At 61.7% G+C, this 22,133-nt stretch overlaps 1 protein-coding gene across 1 annotated transcript in view; it reads right to left on the bottom strand.

The window, feature by feature from the left end:
• LAMA5 (laminin subunit alpha 5) overlaps positions 1–22,133 on the bottom strand; it is a 55,207-nt gene that overhangs the window by 19,265 nt on the left and 13,809 nt on the right. The window contains exons 4-29 of the mRNA XM_082858018.1: positions 17,296–17,413; positions 16,369–16,487; positions 16,114–16,284; positions 15,874–15,971; positions 12,119–12,234; positions 11,586–11,704; positions 11,409–11,499; positions 11,053–11,187; positions 10,801–10,863; positions 6,059–6,199; positions 5,840–5,977; positions 5,615–5,749; positions 5,397–5,531; positions 5,177–5,314; positions 4,274–4,326; positions 3,942–4,047; positions 3,744–3,796; positions 3,548–3,653; positions 3,024–3,123; positions 2,710–2,866; positions 2,420–2,558; positions 2,132–2,274; positions 1,946–2,052; positions 1,701–1,854; positions 1,008–1,168; positions 799–907 (exon numbers count right to left, since the gene is read on the bottom strand). Of these exons, the coding sequence (XP_082714144.1) occupies positions 799–907; positions 1,008–1,168; positions 1,701–1,854; positions 1,946–2,052; positions 2,132–2,274; positions 2,420–2,558; positions 2,710–2,866; positions 3,024–3,123; positions 3,548–3,653; positions 3,744–3,796; positions 3,942–4,047; positions 4,274–4,326; positions 5,177–5,314; positions 5,397–5,531; positions 5,615–5,749; positions 5,840–5,977; positions 6,059–6,199; positions 10,801–10,863; positions 11,053–11,187; positions 11,409–11,499; positions 11,586–11,704; positions 12,119–12,234; positions 15,874–15,971; positions 16,114–16,284; positions 16,369–16,487; positions 17,296–17,413 (3,105 nt within the window). The remainder of the gene's footprint in view (positions 1–798; positions 908–1,007; positions 1,169–1,700; positions 1,855–1,945; positions 2,053–2,131; positions 2,275–2,419; positions 2,559–2,709; positions 2,867–3,023; positions 3,124–3,547; positions 3,654–3,743; positions 3,797–3,941; positions 4,048–4,273; positions 4,327–5,176; positions 5,315–5,396; positions 5,532–5,614; positions 5,750–5,839; positions 5,978–6,058; positions 6,200–10,800; positions 10,864–11,052; positions 11,188–11,408; positions 11,500–11,585; positions 11,705–12,118; positions 12,235–15,873; positions 15,972–16,113; positions 16,285–16,368; positions 16,488–17,295; positions 17,414–22,133) is intronic.

The raw sequence follows: 22,133 nt of genomic DNA on the forward strand, positions 1-22,133 counted from the left end.
ATTAATATTGCCCAGAACGTTTAGCCTTAGGATTTAATCTTCAACTCTGTGAAGCTGACACAGAAGCAAGTTACGGGCTTCCCTGGTGGCGCAGTGGTTAAGAATCTGCCTGCCAACGCAGGGGTCATGGGTTTGATCCCTGGTCTGGGAAGATCCCGCATGCCGCAGAGCAACTAAGCCCGTGCGCCACAACTACTGAGCCCACATGCCACAACTACTGAAGCCCGCGTGCCTCGAGCCCGTGCTCCACAACAAGAGAAGCCACCGCAATGAGAAGCCCGCGCACCGCAACGAAGAGTAGCCCCCGCTCGCTGCAACTAGAGAAAGCCCACGCACAGCAACGAAGACCCAATACAGCCAAAAATAAATAAACAAATTAAAAAGAAAAAAAGAAGCAAGTTACCACAACGATAGCAAATCCCAAGCTTCCGAACCCACACTGTGTGGACCCCTTCCTAATTCGGGGCCACGAGGTGTTGTGTTTTTGTAAATTATACCAAAAAGCGGCCTTTCGTACAGATTGCTCTTCCTACTCTGACTCCAGCGCATCACGGTCCCCTTATGTGACCGTGAACATTATTTATAAATAAATTTACATCTCATACCCACAGGGAAAAAACCCTGCAGGAGGAGGATTCTGGAAGAACCTCCACCTGATGTGAGCTGAAGATGGCACTGGTGATGGGTACCCAGGCTCGTCACATTCTTCTACTTTTGCGTGTGTTGAAAGTCTTTGGAAAGACCTAACCCCACAGTGGGGTCCTGCGGCCCATGCAGGTGAGGGGGTTGGGGCCTTACCAGGAAGAATCGTGCCTGCTCGGCTGTGAGCCGGACGCTGGCCTCCGTGTCCAGGTGGAAGACCGCCAGATGGCGCTGGGCATCCAGGGCGGTGCCCCGGCACAGGGTGCTGGGGGACAGGCAGGGGTGGTCAGTGGGTAGGGCAGCCCTGGAGCCCAGAGCCCTCCACCGGCCCCCGGGCTTGAATCCTCTCCCCACTCCCTAGACACCTGTATGGGCAGGGGTGGAGGGTGAGCACCCCCTGCTGGGGGGCCCGCTGGGGGGTGTGCACAGCTACGTCCACCTCCTGGCGGGCGTCCTCATTGGCGTACTCCACCACCAGGGCATAGGGGCCCGGCTGCGTCACCGCCACCTGAAGCTGGACGTCCACCTGGGGGGACAGGGCAATGTGAGGCCCCCGCCCCAGCCCCCCACCTAGAGAACAGGACACTTCTGAACACGGCCCTTCCCATCCCCTCCCCGCACAGCCTCGTCCCCCATCTCAGGGCCTGTGTGCCCGCCATCCCTGCTGCCTGGGGCACTCCCCCGGCCACTCGGCTTCCAACTTCCACTTGCCCCGAGCCCCCCCGCCCACCCGTGGCCCGCCGGCTTCATCACTGTAGAGTGTCCGGTGCCTGAAGTGAAGCAGCGACTTGCCACCTCCTCACAATAAGCTGGAGGGCTGGGCCATCTGCACCCCATGTACGGAGGAGGCCCCGAGGCATCGACTCCCAAGGTCAGAGCCCCAGAAGGCAGCAGGTGCTGGGCCCCCCGCTGTGCCACCCATGCTCTGCCCGCCATCACGCTTGCCCTGCGCCTGGGTCCTGTCACTGCAATGTGGACACCCCCTCCCCACCAGGCCATGGGCACGTCTCCCCAAGTCTTGACCCCGCCCACCCCCCTGGGGTCCCGGGGACACGCACATCTGCACCCTGGCAGGCGACCAGCAGCGGGTGGGCGGGGCTGAGCTGCTCCGTGGGGCAGGGCCGGGGTAAGCTGTTGCCGTGGCGACACAGGGCCTCAGGCCCAGCGGCAGAGGGGAAGCCGTCCAGGGGCAGGTGGGTGTAGAGGAGGCAGCTGGGGGGCGCACAGTCTGGTGAGCACGGGGCAGGCGGCCTGAGCACAGCAAGGGTCAGGCCCGCCCCCTCCCCCACCGGCCGGCCCTCACTGGTCCCCGGAGCGCTGCGCGTCGGGCTGGAACGTGCAGGGCTCGGTCACCCGCAGCTGCAGGAGGGCCGCCTCGTAGTAGGCGCTGGGCAGCAGAGCCACATAGTCCTGGGGAGCGGGGGGGGGGAGGTTAGGTGCCGTGGCCCCCGCCCCACACCCTGCCCCAGCCCGCTTAGCCCCACCTCACCAGGAGCACCCCCTCGGCCTCCACGAGCAGGGCCCAGGCACCGGGGTTCAGCACGAAGGGCTCCCCAAAGCCCCTCTGGGGCACGGTGACGAAGGCAGGCTCCGTGCTGGGCGGGAAGGCCACGGGCTGGCTCTGCTCTGCGCCTGGGGTGGGGACGGCAAGACTCCTGGGCATGGCATGGCCAGCGGGAAGGGCCTGGTCTCCCACCCACGTGCGGGGACGAGGCGGGGCGGGCTGAGGCGAGGCGTGCGTGGGGCGGGGCCCAGGGGGTAGCCCCCCCACACTCACAGTTGGCGCAGGTGGCAAACTTGCCCTGGTCGTGCACAGAGACCCGCCCGCTCACGCTCGAGGGCCCGCGGTTGACGTAGCGGAAGACCAGTCGGAAGAGGTCAGGGGAGGCCACGTTCAGCCTTGCCACGATCCTGGGCTGCGGTGGGGAGGGGTGGGCGTGGAACGTCGGGGCTGCTCCTCCCTGGCCATTCCCGGCCCAGCCCTGCGACCTCAGGGGCCTGCCCGCCACCTGGCCCGCCACAGCGGGCACTCAGCCAGGCCCCAGGCTGGGGCAGCACCGCACCCACCTGGATGGGTGCCATCTGCGCGTAGCCCCTCCAGCTGAAGCTCTCGAACTCGAGCGGGTTGAAGCCGAAGCGCACGGCGTGGCCCTCGGGCGTGGCCGCCTCCTCCAGCTCCAGGCGCAGCTGGTGCAGGTCGGGAAGGTAGTGGTCCTGCGCCGGCCTGGCCACGGCAGGGCCGGTCAGGGCAGCTGGCATCCGGTCTGGGCAGGGCGGGCACTGGCCCTGCCCGCTCACCAGGGCCCCCAGGGAGAAGCCCGGGGGACAAGCTGCCGCCCCAGCCCCCTGCCCGCCCGCCCAGCCGGGGCGGGGGCACCCACTTGCTGCAGGTGGGGCCCTGGGTGCTGGGGCGGCACAGGCAGGCGCCTGTCCTCGGCTCACAGCCCTGTCCTAGGGCTCCGCCAACGTCGCACTGGCAGCCTGCGGCGGGAGGGAGCAAGTCAATGTGGCCCGGCCCCCGTCGGCCCCGCCTGCCCCGCCAGCCCCCGCCCAGCCTCGGTGCTCCACCCACCCTCCGCCAAGAGCGGCTGGGCTGAGAGACCGCCTCACCTCCCCCAGGGGCTGCCTGGGTCCCTGGACAACAGAGGCTCTGAGTCCAGGGGCAAGGGCCCTGGGATCGGTCAGTGACGCCTGCCGCCAGGGGAAGGGTTGGACGGGGGAGAACCGAGGGGCGAAACCTGCCTCCTCGCTCCCACGCCCGGCACGGGTCTGGCCGGCATCTAGAAGCAGCTCGGCAGGTACCACGCCGTGCCCGGGCCCTGGCTGGGCCCCTGCCCCCTCTGCCCCTCCTGGGCCTCAGCATCCCCCAGGATGGGGTCCAAGGGCCGCGTAAGCGGCCGCTTACCACGGCAGCCGAAGTAGTCAGCCTGGTCCAGCCCGAAGAAGCCGTCCTTGCAGGCCGCGCAGGTGTGGCCGCATACATGGGGCTTGCAGAAGCACTGGCCGTTGCCCTGGGGGCCGAGGGAGAAGGTGGGACCAGGCAGGGGAGGGTCCCTACGCGCGGCTCCCACGGCCCCCAATACCTGGGTCCTCAGACTCACCGGCTGGCACTCAGCCACTCCACCCAGTGTGCCCCTGGGGTCGCAGCTGCAGCCTGGGGAAGGGGCAGAGTGGGCCTGAGAGCAGAGCAGGGGGCAGGAGGCCCTGAACTCCATCCCCGCCCCAGCTCTGTGGAGCCAGCCCTCCCCCACCCCAGGGGTCTCCCCCAGCACCCCGACACCCACTCCGGGCAGACTCACGGGTGCAGCCCTCAGGGTTGCTAGGACTCAGCCCCCAGAACCCAGGTTTACAGCGATCGCAGCTCGGCCCCTCCACATGAGCCCGGCACCTACAAGGGATGTGCACCTGGGAGAGGATGAGACTGAGGGTCAGAGTGGGCCCCTGCCCTCCTACCCGCAAACCCTCGGCCCTGGAGCCCTGTCCCATCTCTGGCACGACCCTGCAGTGAGGACAGAGGAGCGGCCAGGCGAACAAATGGGCTCTGAGGTTGTCATGGCAATCGAGCAGCTGAGGAAGTGATGGTCCCTCTGGAAGTGATGGCCTCGGCCCCAGAGGGCTGGCCTGGGCTCACCTCAGGAAGATCATGATCGGCTGGGGCCAGGCCAGCAGGGTGGCAGGAGCCAGCTGTGGAGAGATGCCCAGGCCACCGTCATTACTCAGTCACTAACCCCGACAGCCAAGGGCTTCCCCAGGCCTGGCCAGGACCCGAGGCTCCATGGGAGCCAACACACACGCCTCCCACACATGTGCACAGGCAAGAAGCCACGTGTGCCTACATGCCCTGGCCCCCATAGCCGTGAGGGCATGTGCCCTCCCCCACCACACAGCACGTGATTATGAGCACGCAAAGAGCACACACAACAGGCAAACACGTGAAGTCATGTGAGCACAAAGCACGTGAACAAGCATGAACACACACAGCACGCGAGCACACGCAAGCGCCACGCGGAGACACGCGGGACACCCACAGCACGCGACCACACGCAAGCGCCACGCGGAGACACGCGGGACACCCACAGCACGCGAGCACACGCAAGCGCCACGCGGAGACACGCGGGACACCCACAGCACGCGACCACACGCAAGCGCCACGCGGAGACACGCGGGACACCCACAGCACGCGACCACACGCAAGCGCCACGCGGAGACACGCGGGACACCCACAGCACGCGACCACACGCAAGCGCCACGCGGAGACACGCGGGACACCCACAGCACGCGACCACACGCAAGCGCCACGCGGAGACACGCGGGACACCCACAGCACGCGACCACACGCAAGCGCCACGCGGAGACACGCGGGACACCCACAGCACGCGAGCGCACATGCACGACACGCGGGACACTCGTGAACGCAGCACGCGAGCACACACAGAGCACAGGCACGGTCATGGGAACATGCAGCGCATGACATGCACAGCACCCAACACACACACACACACACACACACACACACACACGGCACCAGCCTCACCTTCGCAATAGGGGAAGTTGTAGGCACCGGGCACACACATGTCACAGCGCAGCCCCGTCACTCGGGGTCGGCAGCTGCACTGCCCGCTGTGGGGGTCGCAGGCTGTGTGCAGGGAGCCTTCAGGGGAGCAGCGGCAGGCTGGGGGAGGGGGAGGAGAGCAGGGTGTGAGTACGCAGTGGGCACACGCCCTCCCCCGCCCCTCTCCCACCAGGGCACTCACGGGCACAGTTGGGGAAGCCGTGGAAGCCTGGGCTGCACTCCTGGCAGGTGGCACCCGCGTAGCTGGGGTGGCAGCGGCACACCCCGCCTGCCCCACACAGCTGGTCCAGGGCACCCCGGGGGTCGCAGGCGCAGGCTGCAGAGGACTCGGGGTCAGGCCCTGGGGACCTGCGGATGGCCCTCCCACCCCGCCCAGGGCCCCCGAGGCCCTCTGCTCACCGTGGCACTCGGGGTAGCTGTGGTGGCCTGGGCGGCAGCGGTCACAGTGGGGGCCGTCAAACTCGGGTCGGCACGGGCAGCGGCCAGCGTCATCGCAGCCCTCGGGCAGGGTCCCCGTGGGGCTGCAGCCGCACACTGCGGGGCCAAGAGGCGCATGGGGCCCTGAGCCAGGCAGGCCGAGACCCCAGCCCCCCTCCCACCCTCCACTGGGGGCGCTGCACTCACGCTGGCAGAGGGGGAAGTGGAAGTAGCCAGGGGCACAGCGGTCGCACGCCGCCCCCTCGAATCCTGCCCGGCACGTGCACTGGCCCGAGTCGCGGTCACAGGTTCCGTCCACCACGCCGGGGCTGGAGCACTGGCAGGCTGCAGGGAGGAGGTGGTCACAGAGGGGCTGGGCTCCTGGGATCCACGAGGGGACGGAGACGGGGACGGAGCTGGACTCACGCTGGCAGCCCGGGCCGTAGAAGCCCGGGGCGCAGAGCTCACAGTGCGTGCCCTGGAAGTTGGGTTTGCACACACAGCGCCCCACCCGTGGGTCCTTCCGGCAGGCGTTGCCCTGGGTCCCAGCGGCGCTGCAGTCACAGTCTGTGGGGGGGTGGGGGGGAGGAGTCTCAGGGGCCCCGTGGACCCCAGTCGCCTCCCCCCAAAAAAAACCCCTCCCTTCTCCACAAAACTCCTTTCCTTACACTTGAAACTGCACTCATGCAAAACGAAAAAGACTAAAAATCCCAACAAGGGGGCTTCCCTGGTGGCGCAGTGGTTGAGAGTCTGCCTGCCGATGCAGGGGACACGGGTTCGTGCCCTGGTCCGGGAGGATCCCACATGCTGTGGAGCGGCTGGGCCCGTAAGCCATGGCCACTGAGCCTGCGCGTCCGGAGCCTGTGCTCCGCAACGGGAGAGGCCACAACAGTGAGGGACCGCGTACTGCAAAAAAAAAAAAAAAAAAAATCCCAACAAGGGAAAGCTGATGTTTTGGGAAAACAGTGGCCCGAGGTGAAATCAGGACCACGACACATAATTAGTTGTGTATAATGTAGAAACCAAGTCAACTGCAGGCATTGACACAACCAGAGAAAATACAAAAACAAAATCATAAGAAAGTGAAAAGAAAATTCTACTCTTCATAAATAATTCTGGGGATTAGGAATAAAAAAGAAAAAGTGTGCTAAATGTCTTAACTGAGGCACAGAAAGGGGGTAATACTATTTAATTTTTGTTACTGACATGGAATAATGGTTCAGTATTTGTCAAAGCATAAGGGTAACCTCGGGCCAGACCAGAAGACAGAAACAGAACTCGCAAACCCTTGGAGAAGAAAACACAAACCAACCAAAACACATTTTGTTGGTCAATCCAGCAAAAGTCGGGAAAGGAAAAATTTAAGCAGGATGAGAGAAATACAACTGGGGCAGGTGTGACCCAAATTGACAGCAGCCACAGTCCCTCTGCTGGGCCACATCTCCTCTCACGAGATAAACCCAAAGGCATCAGCTGGACTCTTGAAGGAGAATCCAGTCATGTCCTTCTGAAAGAATGCACCTTGAACCAAGGATCTGGACAGGAAACAAAGAGCTTCCAGAAGGGAGAGTGGGTGGCACAGACACAGAGAAGGGGAGCATGGAGCGTGGTGAGCCCAAGGCACAGGCATTCGTGGAGACAAAGGGGGATGTTGTGTGTTGAGAAAAAGGACTTGCCTCAAGAGAAGTAGCATACGCAAAGCTCGAAAAGCAGGATACATGTGGTCCAGGGGTGCTGAAAACTAAAGCTATTGTAATCGGGAGGAGAATTTGGCAAAACCATTGTCATAGAGAGAAAGACTGAATATACTGTTCCCAGAATGTGACAAAAATTAACAGCAGAGTGGATCTGGACTTGCCTGGTGGTGCAGTGGTTAAGAAACCACCTGCCAGTGCAGGGGACACGGGTTCAATCCCTGGTCCTGGAAGAACCCACATGCTGCGGAGCGACTAAGCCCGTGCGCCACAACTACTGAGGCTGTGTCCCCGAGCCCGCGAGCCACATCTACTGAGCCCGCTTACCTAGAGCCAGTGCTCTGCAACAAGAGAAGCCACCACAATGAGAAGCCCGCGCACCGCAATGCAGAGGAGCCCCCGCTCGCCGCATCTAGAGAAAGCCCGCACACAGCAACAAAGACCTAATGCAGGCAAAAGATAATTTTTTTAAAAATCTTAAAAAAAAATTTTTTTTTTTTCCGTATTAGGAAGTAAAATCTCTCTCCCAAACTAAACAGAGAAAAACTCCAGCAGATGAGTAAGCTGCACTTTGAGAACACCAATAAACTCCACAAACTTCTGTTGGGTGTAATAAAGGTAGGAAAAAAAGAAAAAGAGAAAATAAACATAGACAAGAGGAATGAAGGGAAATTTAAAAATCATGTACAGAATGTCGTGCATAACTTTATGCCAATACCTTTAAACATCCAAATGACAAACAATTTGCTAACAAAATATAAATAATCAAAACTGACTGGGCTTCCCTGGTGGCACAGTGGTTGAGAATCTGCCTGCCAATGCAGGGGACACGAGTTCGAGCCTTGGTCTGGGAAGATCCCACATGCCGCGGAGCAACTAGGCCCGTGAGCCACAACTACTGAGCCTGCGCGTCTGGAGCCTGTGCCCCGCAACGAGAGGCCGCGACAGTGAGAGGCCGGCGCACCGCGATGAAGAGTGGCCCCCGCTTGCCACAACTAGAGAAAGCCCTGGCACAGAAACGAAGACCCAACACAGCCCAAAATAAATAAATAAAAATTTTAAAACTGACTTACAATGAGGTAGAAAATAAACACACATGATAAAAGAAAAGAAAACCATCATCTAAGCTCTCCATGGGAAAACAGGTGTCAGGACCAGATGGTTTTTTAAGTAACTTCTAACAAGCTTTTAAGAAATTGATAATTCCTGTGATTTTTTTAAAAAATAAATTTATTTATTTGTTTATTTTTGGTTGCACTGCGTCTTCGTTGCTGCACATGGGCTTTCTCTAGTTGTGGTGAGTGGAGGCTACTCTTTGTTGTGGTCCATGGGCTTCTCATTGTGGTGGCTTCCCTTGTTGCAGAGCACGGGCTCTAGGCGCACGGGCTCAGTAGTTGTGGCTCACGGGCTCTAGAGCGCAGACGCAGTAGTTGTGGTGCACAGGCTCAGTTGCTCCGCGGCACGTGGGATCTTCCCGGACCAGGGCTCGAACCTGTGTCCCTGCATTGGCAGGCTGATTCTTAACCACTGCGCCACCAGGGAAGCCTGATAATTCCTGTGATTTTTAATCTGCTCTGGAGCATAACAAAGTATGGATTGTTTTTCAAGTATTCTACAAGATGAATTACAAAACCAAAACAAGATGGTACCAAAAAAACAACAAGGCTTTCACCCAGCCTCACTCACGAATATAGATACAAAATGTTTATGTTCAATGCTGGGTCCACTGTAGGAAAGATATTAGCAGAATTCATCCTACGGTTCACAGATTAAAAGTGAAATGCTGCACCAGCACAATTACCGAGTGCTCACCAAGGGCCAGTGGAGAAAGGAGGAATTTTCAAGTTTATACCAGGGATTGGCAGACTTCAGTCCAAGGTGCCTGTGCCTGGTTTATAAAGTTTTATTGGAACACAGCCATGCCCATTCACTTGCACATGGTCCATGGCCACTTCCAAGCTGCAACATACAACAGCAGAGCTGAAGCTTTCCAACAGGGAACACACGGCCCTGTAAGTCTAAAACATTTACTGTCCGGCCCTTTTCAGAAAAAACCTGCTGACCCCTGCTTTACCCCATGATGAAAAACTAAACATTTAAACGTCAAAAAGAAAACCGCCAAAGAACCAAGAGATATGCAAATAGTTGGGTTTAGGGAGCTCCATTGAGATATGACCGAGTCAGACACCAGGAAGAACCAGGTCAACAGATTCAGTGAAAAAAATAACAGGAAGGGCAAATTACCCGCTGGGAGAAAAGCACGTGACGCGTGAGGAACAGATAATATAGTTAATACAGAAAGAGCTCCTAGCAGCAAACGAGTGAAAAGAAAACTGAGCTACAACCTCGGATGGGAAATTCACAAGTGAAAGCAACAGGAGTCGCGAAACGCAAGAGAAGATTCAACCTTGCACCTCCCTGGCGGTCCAGTGGTTAAGACTGTGCTTCCACTGCAGGGGGCGCGGGTTTGGTCCCTGGTCGGGGAAGTTCTCTACATGCCGCGTGGTGCGGCTGAAAAAAATATAAATATAAATAAACAAACAAAATATATTCGTAAGTAAATACTTACATGTTAAAAAAAAAAAAGGAAGATTCGACCTTGCAAACGAGGCAAAGAAACGCAGCCAAAACCAAGGAAATACCAAATGCCATCTGAGCTAAGACACAACCAATTACAGGACACACCACGATTTTGTACCGCTGTGAAAGGAAGACGCCGGCCAATCAGACATCAATGAGCGTCAACTGAAAGGCGCATCCCAATTCCAGGCAAACCGAAAAGTGGGGAAGTGAACCAATGAGAAGATTTCTGCGATAATGAATGTTGCCGGGTAGGGACAGCAACGCCCAACACACGTGACGCGGCTGCTGCCATTCCACCTGGTAGACGATTTTATGTCAGGAGAGCGGTTTGGCAACCTGCGGCCAAGAAGGTCCCTGAACATGCACGTCTAGTGACCCAGAGCCTTCTTCCAGGAAAGCGTGCTACAGAAGTAGTTAAGAATTCAGGGAAAGCTTTAGTCGCAAGGAGGTTTACTGTAGTGTTATTTTTATAAAATCTGGAAAGAACCTAAATTTCCAAGAACTGAGAGCAGGTTAAGCAAGAGCCACATCTGTCTGCACAACGTGGGTCACGAAAGGACATGTTTACAGGATGGCGTGGGCGGGAGACGCGATTATACAACAGCGCGCACGGCGCACACGGGTGTTTATAAACACAGCGCGCACGCAGAGGGAGGAGGACTTGTTTGCAGGAGATGCGATTCTGTATACCTCTCTTCTCTAGCATTCCGCTCGCCTATATTTTTCAAGGTTTTCTAGCATAAATACGTAACATTTGCATGAAATTAAAAGCCGCCAAGACATGGTGAACAGAACGGAAATACCCGCTCTCCGGGGGCCTGGGTGTGGCCCCTCCTGCCCCATGGCTCCGGTGGGGCCCAGGGCAGGATGGAGACCTCGGGGGACACTTACGCACAATCTGTCCGGCCGGCAGCACCTGCTCCCCCGTGTCATTGTGAGAGAAGGACGGCACCGCTGAGGAAGGAGACAGCAAGTGTCAGCCAGGCTGGCTCAGTGCCCGGCCACCCGTGTCTCTCAGCATCACTGGAGGTACAGGCAGGACGAAAGAGTCCCCCCTGGGGTCCCCCGCCCCGGCTCCAAGCCCAGCAGGCGGGGATGCTCAGGGGCTCAGGGCCTGCCCCCGCCCCCAGGCCGCGCCCTCACGGTGGCAGCGCGGGAAGCCGCTGAAGCCTTCGGCACACGCATCGCATCGCGCCCCCGTGAAGTTCGGCCGGCAGTAGCAGCGGCCCGTCAGGTCCTCGCACGTCCCGTCCGTGAAGTCCGACTCGCAGTCACAGCCTGGGCGGGGGGCGGGAAGTCAGGGGAACCCAAGTCCAGGGCTTGCAGGCCCCGCGAAGGGGCAGCGTCTGCCTCCCCAGCCTGGGAGGTGGGACGAGAGCCGTGGCCTCCCAGAGAGCCGCGAAGGCCCCCAGGACACCCCGGCCTGGGCAGACCCTGCTCCTGGACACCCCTTGGAATGCCCCCGCCCAGGCCACCCCAGCCGGGCCGCCCCCACTCACGGCGGCAGGCATGGGGTGAGTCGAGCGGGTGGTCTGGAGAGCGGTAGAAGCCGGGCAGGCACTGCTCACAGTTGATGCCGGCGGTGTGATGCTGTGGAGGGGCGGGGCCGCTGAGCCCAGGGGCAGCCCCGCCCCGCCCCCACGAGCCCCGCCCGACGTCACACGGACCCCGCCCACCTGGCAATCGATGCACACGCCGCCGCCCCGGTAGACGCGGTCCTGGTTCTGACTGGCGTTGCTCCGGTCCACCTCAGGGTCGTAGTAGCAGTCGTGGGCGTGGCCATGGCAGTTGCAGGCTGGAGAGTGGGGGCTCAGCTGTCAGCACGCCTCCGTGACCCCGCCCGACTGGGACCCCTGGGGCACATCCCGCAAGCCACGGGTGACCCCAAACGTGGCCTGGCTCAGGGGACAGAACGTGCCACGCTGCCCATGTGCCAACAGCACGCGTGTGGGCGTGTCTAAGCGTGTGTGAACACGTGTGAGCCGTGTACGCATTGTTAGCACATGTGCACATACACACAAGTGTGCGCAAGCACATGCGTGTATACCTGAGTATCTGGAGTGTACATGTGTGAACGTGTGTGTGTGCGTGTGAGTGTACCGTGTGGGCGTCAGCACGTGCAAGAGCCTGTGTGAACGTGTGTGCACACCATGTGCGCGTGAGCGTGTGAGCACTGCGCTGGCACGTGAGCACGTGCGGGGGCACTCACACTGGCACTCGTTGGCGCTGTCCGTGGTTGCCGGCTTCCATGGCTGCTGGTTGAAGCCGGGGCAGCAGCGGTCACAGGAGCTCCCACACGTGTTGTGCTGGCAAGCGCACTGCAGCCTGTGGGTGGCATGCGGGCACAGAAAGCGTTCAGATCCGCCACAGGCCCCCAGGGACACGAGAAATGCGGGGCTGTGCAGGGCCTTCGGAGGGTGGGAGCTGGGGCAGGGTGCTGAGTGGTCAGCGCGGGTGGCCCCTGTCCACAGGTCAGCCTGGAGCCCTGGGCCCTTCAGGATTTAGTTCCACCACAGCCAGGACCCGAGGCCAAGTCTATGGCTCTCCTGGGCCAGCTCTGAGACCCAGGTCTCGCTCAGCAGGCAGCCCTGGACTCAGCCAGACGCCCCCATGTATCCAGGGCACCTCCCCAGGAGCAAGTGGCCAAGAACGGCTTCCTCTTCTAGCCGGGGGTGGACACCAGTCAGAGAGCTGGAATCCTGCCTGCCGTCCTGGAGAGCAGCTCCTGTTGGCTCAGTGGGCAGGTGGACAGCTGGCCGCAGCTGAGGACCGAGGTTGCAGCCACCCACTGCACAGAACCCCATCTCCGGCACACACCTCCTCAGCTCAGCCAAGGTGGAGAGCAGGAATCACAGCCCCATCCCTGGGCCGTTTGCCCCTCGGTCCTGGGTCGGCACCACAGCTGCGGTGCTGTGCAGGTCCTGAGCAGCCCCGAGGAGCCAGTCCAAGAAGAAGAGACCCAGAGCTCCAAATCATGCTCTAGCCCCTCCCCCACGAGGGGCCGCAGGGCCCTGGGACTCGGCCCCACCGCTCCTTGGTGTTCGGGAAGGAAGCAGGAATAACCTGCCACAGAGAGGTCATCACAGGAAGGGCCAAGGATCTGTGACGAAGCACCTGTGGCCGGGGTTTGGTTTTTCAAGAATCTACATAGTCAGGGCACCCCTAAACCAAGCAATTAACACAAAAAGTGGGGTGTCTGTCAAAAGCCCTGAAACACCACGCTGGAGGCATTCTTCCCAATCCAGGGCACACCACCATCACGCGGATGAAGCCCCGCTGAAGAACCTGCAGAGAAACAACCCAAGAGGGTCACTCGACGCAACCAGCAGCAGGGCTGCACCCCCGGAGCTTCAATTAATGGAGCAATTGAGTAGAGACCATAAAAAGAGAGTGTTTAAAGATTATAACCAAAAGAATCTAAGACATAATAAAACCCACAATGCTATGAAAAAGAGGCAGATGTGACCAAAGAACCAATCAGAACTTCTATAAATGAAAAATAAAATGACTGAAATTAAAGACTCAAAGGATGGGCTACACAGCGGATCAGACACAGCTGAAGAGAGATTCAATGAACTGAAGAAGCCATTCAGAGAGCAGCTCAGGAGGCAGAGGCGGGAATACAAGAAGTCCCGAGACCCAAGGAAACCACCCACGTTCCCACCTGTATAACAGGAATTCCAGAAAGAGAAAAGAGGGAGCGAGGGGAGAGCTCAGAGTCCTAGAGGGCCAATGGCCAAAAACGGTCCTGAAATAACAAAGACACATATTTTTAAATTCAAAAAGCACAACCCTTGAGCAACAGGAAATATGTCCACTACTCAACAACGCAGAGTAAACCTGCAGAGCACTGAGGCAAGATCACAGAAACACCTAGAAGAGGCATAAAACCCACAGAGGGACAACGGCGCAGATGACAGCAGACTCTCCCAACCACCGAAAGATGCCAAGAGACTGAAATGACATTTCCCAAGTGCTGAGGGACACGGCCAGCCATCAACCAGGAATCCTACAGCCAGCTAAACTATCACCCGAGAGCGAGGGCAGAACAGCCATTCAAGGACTAACAGACTCTCATGGGAAGTACTAAAGGAAAAGGAAACTGAGTCCCCAGGGATGCACTGGCAGCCAAGGAAGGACAGAGAACAGGAGCTGGCAGTCAAGGTGATGGACCCATTGCTGGGTGCAGATACTGTGCCTGGGGTTAGTGTTCTGGGACCCTGGGTCACCAGGGAGACAACTAGTTAAATCTGCATTTGGCGAGGTCAAGTACGCCTGCTGAAGAGGGAGGGCTACCACTGCAATCGACAGAACTAGAAAAGAAACGTAAGGGTGATCACCAATCGCCACAGATTGAATGTTCGTGTCCACCCAAAATTCACATGTGAAATCCAACCCTGAAAGTGATGGTGTTTGGAAGCGGGGCCTTCGGGAGGTGATTAGGTCATGAGGGTAGAGCCCTCGTCAATGGGACTAGCATCCTTACAAGAAGACCCCTGAGAGCTCCCTCACCCCTTCCCCACTGTGAGGACACAGCCAGCTATGAACTAGGAAAGGGGGCCCTCAGCGGCCTCCAGAACCACAAGAAGTAAATCTCTGTTGTCTGCAAGTCGCGCAGCCTCTGGCATCTTGTTAGCCTGACTCAACTAAAACACCAATAGAGACAAAACATGTCACTTCCAAACCAAGGGATGGGGGAGAATGAATGGGGGGCTCAGTACAGACTGGGCAGGTAGTCAGCCCTCAGAACGATGGCCGAGGCGACGGAGGTGGGAGAGAGCTTCCAGGGTGGGGGGGTGGAAGCAGAGGGATGGTGACAGGCCAGTGGGTGGGGCAGAGGTGGCAGGGCAGGCTGATACTGCAGGACACTGTGTGTGAGGGGTGTCAGCGTTTGTGGTTCTGGGGGAGACGCCCCACCCAAGCCCCACCTGCAGGGTGAGCTGAGCTCCGTCTATGCCCAGGTGCAGGCGAGTCAGGGCAGATGCCGACGTCTTCCCAACAGGCAAGGGCAGGCCCACCTCTCCTCTGAGGCCAGTTTGGCCACCCAGCAGGCGCCCTTCCCAACCATCACGAGTTCCCACTTGGCACTTAATTTCCCAGAACAATTAGCTGCACCCGAGCTCAGTGCTTGAAGCTGCGGGCAGGAACCCATGCCTGGGGCCCGTGCGGAGACTGGACAGGCCAGGCGGGTCCTGAGGGCCTGCCTGAGTCCTCTGGGGAGTGTGATCACACCTCTTCCACCTTCAGACCCATCAGCCATGCCTGGAGAGGTCTGGGGCTCACCTCTTGGTGCAGCTCTGACGGTGAGAGCGGGGGTGAGCTCCTGCCCTGTCTGGGCTTCATTCGCCTCCCCTATCAGTTGGGGTGTGGACACAGCAATAAAACCCCAGCAGAAGGGGGAGCTGCGTGATCTTGAGGCGAGGGAAGCAGCAGGAGAAGCTCACCCGCTCCCTGCTGGAGGTGCCCCTCGGGGGCGGGGGCTGGGGAGCCTGGTCACGGGCTCCCCATCGCAGGCTCTGCTTCCTCTCCCAGCACCTCCTGTCCAGCCCTGGACCTGCTTTAAGACCCCCAGCGCACTCAGCCCCACTGGGACCTCTGCGCCGGGCACAGGCCTGCCCAGAACAGGTGCTCCTGGGGCAGCATGTGTGAGCGCCACACACAGCTGCTGACGGATGGGATTACCTCTCACTGACTCCCCTCCCCAGGGCAGGGGGCTTCTGCTGGGGGCAGCTGGGGTGGAGGGGCAGCTGGCTTGCAGGTCCAGGCAAGACTCCGCGTCTGCCGGCAGCAGGGCAAACAGGCCCAAGCCAGGCTCCAGGCACCGCCCTTCCACCTCACAGTGCACACGGGGAAACTGAGGCCGAGCAGTGAGGGGCCAGCGCAGGTCACAAGGGCGGGGGACATGGTGGGCAATGGAACCAGGCCTCCTCTCCTTCAGGCTGGGCAGGGAGCTACAGGTCTCACCTGAAGGGGTCTGTGGGATCTTTAGCGTCGCAGACATCCGCGTGCCCGTGGCAGACACAGCGGCCGCCGATGCTGATGTCCTTGATGCTGTAATAGTACTGCGCCCGCCCGGGGAAGTCAGCGGCCGCCCACACCTGCCCCCAGATCCCAACCCCGAGCCCACGCGGCCCCGCCCACACCAGCCCCAAGCCCACGCGGCCCCGCCCACACCAGCCCCCAAAGCCCCGCCTGCCTGCTCACCCTGCGGGTGACTGTGGGGTCCCGCAGTGCCTTGCCCATGAGGTGGCCCAGCAGCGTGTTGGTGCGCAGGAAGCGCAGGCGGATGTTGGTGGCTTTGGTGAAATCACGCAGCAGCGGTGAGTAGGAGAAGTTCATGGCCCCTGGGCGCCCGTTCACCAGGGACACCACGATCTGCAAAGGGGCGCGGGTCAGGCGTGGGCGTGGCTCCGGCAGGGACCGCCCGGCCACACCCCCTTCCCGCGCCGCCCCGCCCACCTCGCCATTCTCCAGGGGCACGATCCTCGAATACTCGGTGCTGCAGATGACGTCGTCGTCCCCGGAGATGCGCTCCAGTGTCCGTGGCCCGAACCGCTCCAGGCAGTCCCTCTTGGAGGCTGCGGGAACCGCCGGAGGGTGAGGGCGCAGGGCTCCAGGGAAGCCCTCGGAGGAGGCCCTACGGCAGCGCCCTGCTGCCCTGCGTGCCCGGACTTCCCGGGAGCCTCACGGCCTCAACCGGGAGGCAGCATCCACCACGAGGCGGGAACGCCGCCCACCCTCGAGACCTCGAGGTCTTCAGACTGTGGCACTTGGGAGGCCAGGGGAGCTCCTTAGGAGGGCAAGGCCAGGGCTCAGGCTGCCCCCGCCCCGAGCCCGGATTGCCTTGCCCGTCCCTCTCTCTGCAGAGAACAAGTGTGTCCCCTGGGTGGCCCTTGCCATCCCCATCCTTGGGGGACCATTCCTGACTGTCCTTTATAGGACTGACTGCCCCGCACTCACTCTCGGGCCTTGGAGTTTGGGGGGACACGTGTCTCAGGCCCGCCCAATCGAAGCAGACCCTTCGACATGACTGGTCAGGGTGGCACATGGAACGGCCGGCCAGTGAGCATGGGTGCAGGGCTCCCGTGCTCTCCTGACCGGGCAGCTAAGCTGGCCCGCCTCTGTCACCTCAGGAGCTGCCGGAGTGTAAGGCCAGTCCAGAGCGAACCCGGAGATGGCATGAGAGACTCCTGGTACCGAGGGCCCCTGGACCCAGCCATGCCCGTTTCAGGGACACGAGCCACCGAACCCCCACCAGCCTTCGGGACATGCACCCGACAGCCCTGACTCATGCAGAAGCCGGCGTGAGGGCAGGCCTGCTGTCCGGAGACCCTGAGAGAGCGTGTGGCCCACCCCAGGGGACACCCCTGGCCCCGGGAGACTCACAGGCGAAATACTGCCATGGCTGGTAGGTGTGGCCGAAGTCCGTGGACCGTTCCAGCACCCAGAGGTCTGGCCGAGGTGAGTTGGCAAACTTGATGAGCACGTAGGCCACGTGGAAAACCTGCGGGGCGGTAAGTGTATGGACGCCCCTGAGATCCCTTCCATGCCACCTGGAGGGCCAGCCCCACGCCGTGAGGTGGGGCTCACAGTGGACATCTGTGTGTTTGCCCTCAAGGGCCAGGCACACCCAGGTGAGAGGGCTGGCTGGCTCAGGGAACAGCCCCTCGCTCACTGGCCGGCCCCTGGCCACTGAGGCCTGCACCAGGACACAGAGGTGACCGGTGGAACCCAGCATTTCCGGAGAGCTCCCCTCTTGGGCCTGGGGGTGCCTTAGGGCCCAGCCCCACCCAAGGAGCTTGGAGAGCCCTGCTGTGAGGCTGCACACAGGTCTGACAGGGGCTGGAGTCAGACGGGGCACACGCGGGCAGCCTGTCTCCTGGGCCTGGGCAGTGGGGCTGGGCAAGGCCGAGGCAGGAGCTCATCCCACTGTCCCCAGAGCTCTGGTGGCCGGCCTGGGATGATGGCCAGACAGTGTCCCAAGCTCCCAGGAGCCTGTCCTCCTCGCACAGCAGGCCGGTGAACCCCTGTCCTGGGATGGGGGCCCCCGTCACGGCCTCACCCTGGTCATCGCCTCCATCATCTTCAGAGCCAACTGAGGACCCGCCCATTTCACCCGCTGACCGGCCTGCAGGGGCAGCCAGCACGGAGCAACCAGGGCCCAGCCTCTGCCTGCCGCTGTCAGGAGCCCCCAGTGGGGAGACAGATGAAAACGGGCCCTCCCAAAGCTGGCGTGGGGAAACCCTGCCAACCCAGCCCCGGCCCATCGGGGGAGCACCTGGCCAGGGAGCAGGGAGGCTGCTCTTCCAGAGGCGTCCAGAACCCCCCAGGGCCCACCTGCTGCTCTCTCCCTGGGTCTCGGCCTGACCTCACTCCCAGGGAGGGGCCCATCCCTCGTCTCTCTTCTCCTCCTGGCCAGAGGTCAGCATCCCTGGATGTCCCTGTGCCCTGTGCCCCTGGGGGCTTGGCGGGGCCCCTCCTTGGCTAACTGCCCCCTGGCCCTGCAGCCTGGCAGGTCTTAGCCTTGGGGACTCCAGCCCCACCTGGCACAGGCCCGAGGAAAGGGCTCTGGGGCCACTGAGAACAGCCCATGGGCTCAGGCAGAAGCACCTGCCCTGCCTGTGGCCTCGATGATGAGCCACCGAGACCCCCGAGAGGGTGGGCACGTGAGCAGAGCGCACATCGGCTGTGCACCCCACACACCTCTGGGGGTAGCGCCCTGGTGCCCACCCAGCCTCAGCTTGCCCTGCGTGGCGACCACGGGGTAGGGATTGTGGTTTCCAGACCTCAACAGCTCTGAGGGCCAGGGAGCCCCTCCCCCATCCCAAAGCCAAAGACGAGACCATCGTCCAGGCTGCTCTCTGTGCGTGAAGTTTGGGCTCCAAGGAAAGCCGGGCAGGGCCAGTGGGAGACCTGGGCACCCACCCTGCACACGGAGAGTGGGGGCCCCAGATGAGGGGCAGAGACACAGCTAGTGAGCACGCCATACGTGGACGGCGCCTGTGCCCCCGCTGGAGACCCCCGGCCCACACCCCCATGCCAGACCTGCTCACAGGGGCACCCCGAGGTGGGCTCTGAACTGCCCACCAGCCTTGAGGGCAACGTCACGCCTCCGGCTGCCCGCCGTCCCCTCAATGGGGCCCTGCCCAGCCCAGAGGAGCAGGTTCCCTTCTGGTGTCCACCGCTCTGGACTTCTGCCCCAGACCAGCTGGTCTTCGGTCAGCCAGCCAGGCCCTGAGCCTACGGCCACATGGGGGCAGAGCGGGGAAGCCCTCCAGGGCCGCCCAAGGTGCACAGTCACCCCCTACCCCTGGTCAGCCTGAAGCCGCTGTGACGACCCCCTCGAGGGACAGTGGAGGGAGCATGGACACCTCATGGCCCCATCCCTCAGGAGGCCAGCCTGCTAAGAATCCAGGCGTGGCAGGGTGGGCGGGGGGGGGGGGGGGGGGGGCAGGGGTCCTGAGGTCCTGGGACCCTGAGACACGCCCATTCTGAGTCCTGCCCTTCCCGGAAGGCCTGGAGTTTACAGGGAGGGGCCCAAGTCAGGCCAAGAATGGCCTTTCCCTGGGTGCTGGGGGGGAATGAGGGCCTATTCACCCACTGCCAGGCCTTGAGATCATCTTCCACTTTGCCCTGCCCAGTCAGGGGAGGGGCTCAAGCCTCTGGGGGGATGGACCCTACACCCGGCAGGCAACTTGGCCAACTCTCAGGCATTCCAGGGAGCCCTGGGGATCTCAGATGGCCCCTGTGCCAGGAGGGGTCTTCGTGAGAAAGGGGGGCATGGCGGCGTGGGGGGCCTGGGTGTGCAGTGGACGTGGACACAGGCTGCTCTGGGGGCGGCAGCATGGCCCGCATTGAAGGCCCCCAAGGCGATTAAAGCCTCCCGCCGAGCCCCCTGGGGCCCACCCCCGCCTTTCCCTGAGCGAGGCCACCAGGCTGCACCCTCCGCTGGCCAGCTCTGTCCCTCCCCCAGGTCTACGGGCCGGTCGCATTTTTCCCAGCTGAGAGCACTTGCACAAATATTGACTCGGAGATGCTAATCGGGCAGGACACAGGCAGTATGGAAACTTCTGCCCCCAGGCCCGCACGCTGGGTGCGCTCCAAGGAAGACCCTTGCCTTCTGTCCATCTGTCCACCTGGTCATCAGGCTGGCACACAGGGGCCCCGGCCCAGGCTGGAGCGACGGGAAGGCATGCGCTCAGCTCTCCCCATCTGTCCCCAACCTGGTCCTGGTTCCCAGGGCCGCACAGCCGCCCTGGGCGTGACCCGGGAGCGAGAGCGGACCCCCGGCCTCCCTGGACACGGCCCTCCCCACGCCGCCCCTGCCCGCTCGGCTCCACTCGGTGCCAACGCCGGCTGACCCCTCCCGCTGCTACAGAATTCTGTGCAAAAGGAAAAAAAGTCTTTTAAAGCAAAAGCCAAACAAAAGCCTCCGGAGTTATTTTTAAATATCAGGCTCTTCTGGGGCAGGCACGTCTCCAGGACAGCAGCCGGACCCGCCTCTCGGCCACGGCTCCCCTGATGGCCCCCACACGCAGCCTGACCTCGGAGGGCCAGGGCTCGCCAGGAGGGGATCCGCCCCATGACCGCTGCCCGGCGGGGGCGGGGGGGGGGGGGTGGTGGCAGGAGGCTGCAGAGCCCTGCGGCGAGAGCTGGGGGCCCTGGGTGGGTCCCAGGCCTCAGCGGCTAGATGGCCCTGGGTGGGCGTGGGGCAGTGGGACAAGCACAGAGGAAGTCAGAGACCAGGGCTCAGGGTTCAGGCCCTTTCAAGATGCCGTGAAGCCTCTGAAAGTCTTGAAAGGGAAGAGGCCCGCAGAAGCTGGCAGCCACCTGGCAGGGATGCCACAGAGGCGCCACCCAGAGCCACTCCGCACACGCTGGTGCCCAGAGGCAGAGGTGGAAGGAGGGGAGCGAACACGGGCGGGGCTGGAGTCAGGAAATGCAGGGAGGGCTAGAGAGGAAATGGGTGCTGCAGACCCCGCGCGGGTCCCTGTAGCCCCAGGGATGGCGGTGCAGGAGGTGACAGCTGGTCGGCAGCCTCCCGGGCGCAGACACCCACGTCCCAGGGATTGGGCTGGGGCTGGAGCCCCTGGGAGCACAAGGTCATCAGGGCCAGCGCACGCCCCCTCTGCCTTGGCCCATCTTGGGGCTGGGGAGCCCTAGGCCAGGCCCTGTGCCCCTGTCTGGGGCAGAAGGGGCCCAGCCCCCGACCGCTGGGCCAGGCGACATGAATCACCAGGCAGCCTGTGACTCAGCCCCGGCCCTGCAGGAAGCCGGGCCCCGTGCCGATTCCCGGGGACGGGCCAGGGTCCCAGGCCGTGGCTGGGCGGCGGCAGGAAGCCCCTCCTAGACGAGGCGTCCGGGCCGGCTCCCCACCCTCCTGGACCCCCCACCCCAGACTGCTGGGCCGGCCCTCGGGGCCCTGTGTGCTGAATCCAGTTGACCCGGCGCACCCAGGTTTGCCCTCTCTGCAGAGACCCCACCTGGAAGCCTCGATAAAGAGGAACGCCGCGGCAGGGGGGCCAGCCGGGCAGGCGTGTCTACTCGGGCCCCCAACTGGGTAAATAAGAATGGCCGCCCACACAACGGGAGCCTGAAAACAGGCCACATGTGGATGCAATTCCCGGAGTGGAAGAGCCACTGCTGGAAAGAAAAATAAAACGTTGAAATGTAGAGAGGGCAGGCACAGGCCCCAGGGACCCTGACTGCGGGGCCGGGAGCCCAACACACTGGTGTGTGGAGCAGAGCAGGGGGACTTTCAAGGGCTGGGTGGGGATGGAAGGGCTCCGACGGCTCTGTAGGAGCTCACCAGCTAGAGTGAAGGGCAAATGCCCATGTGGCCCAGCACCTCAACGGAGCTGGGCCTGGGGGGATTCAGAGACACACACCCCCACCGACCACCCAGGGGCTGTCTTAGGCCCCCTGCCTTGAAGGGGGGTTTTTAGGCCCTGCCCCCACCCCATCCTCCCTACAGCCTGGCCCAGGTCAGGCCAGATGGGCAGTCCCAGGCCACAGGAAGTGGACTTTATCCCACGGGGACCCCGACACATAAACAGTTTAGTCTCAGGTGTGAGCTGTATGGCCAGAAACCAACGCCGTAGCATTTGTTTAAAAGCAGACAGAGGGGGCTTCCCTGGTGGCACAGTGGTTAGGAATCCGCCTGCCAATGCAGGGGACACGGGTTTGAGCCCTGGTCCGGGAGGATCCCACATGCCGCGGAGCAA

This window comes from Leucopleurus acutus (assembly GCF_964270905.1).
Source record: "Leucopleurus acutus genome assembly, chromosome: 16".
In the NCBI taxonomy this organism is placed as follows: Eukaryota; Metazoa; Chordata; class Mammalia; order Artiodactyla; family Delphinidae; genus Leucopleurus; species Leucopleurus acutus.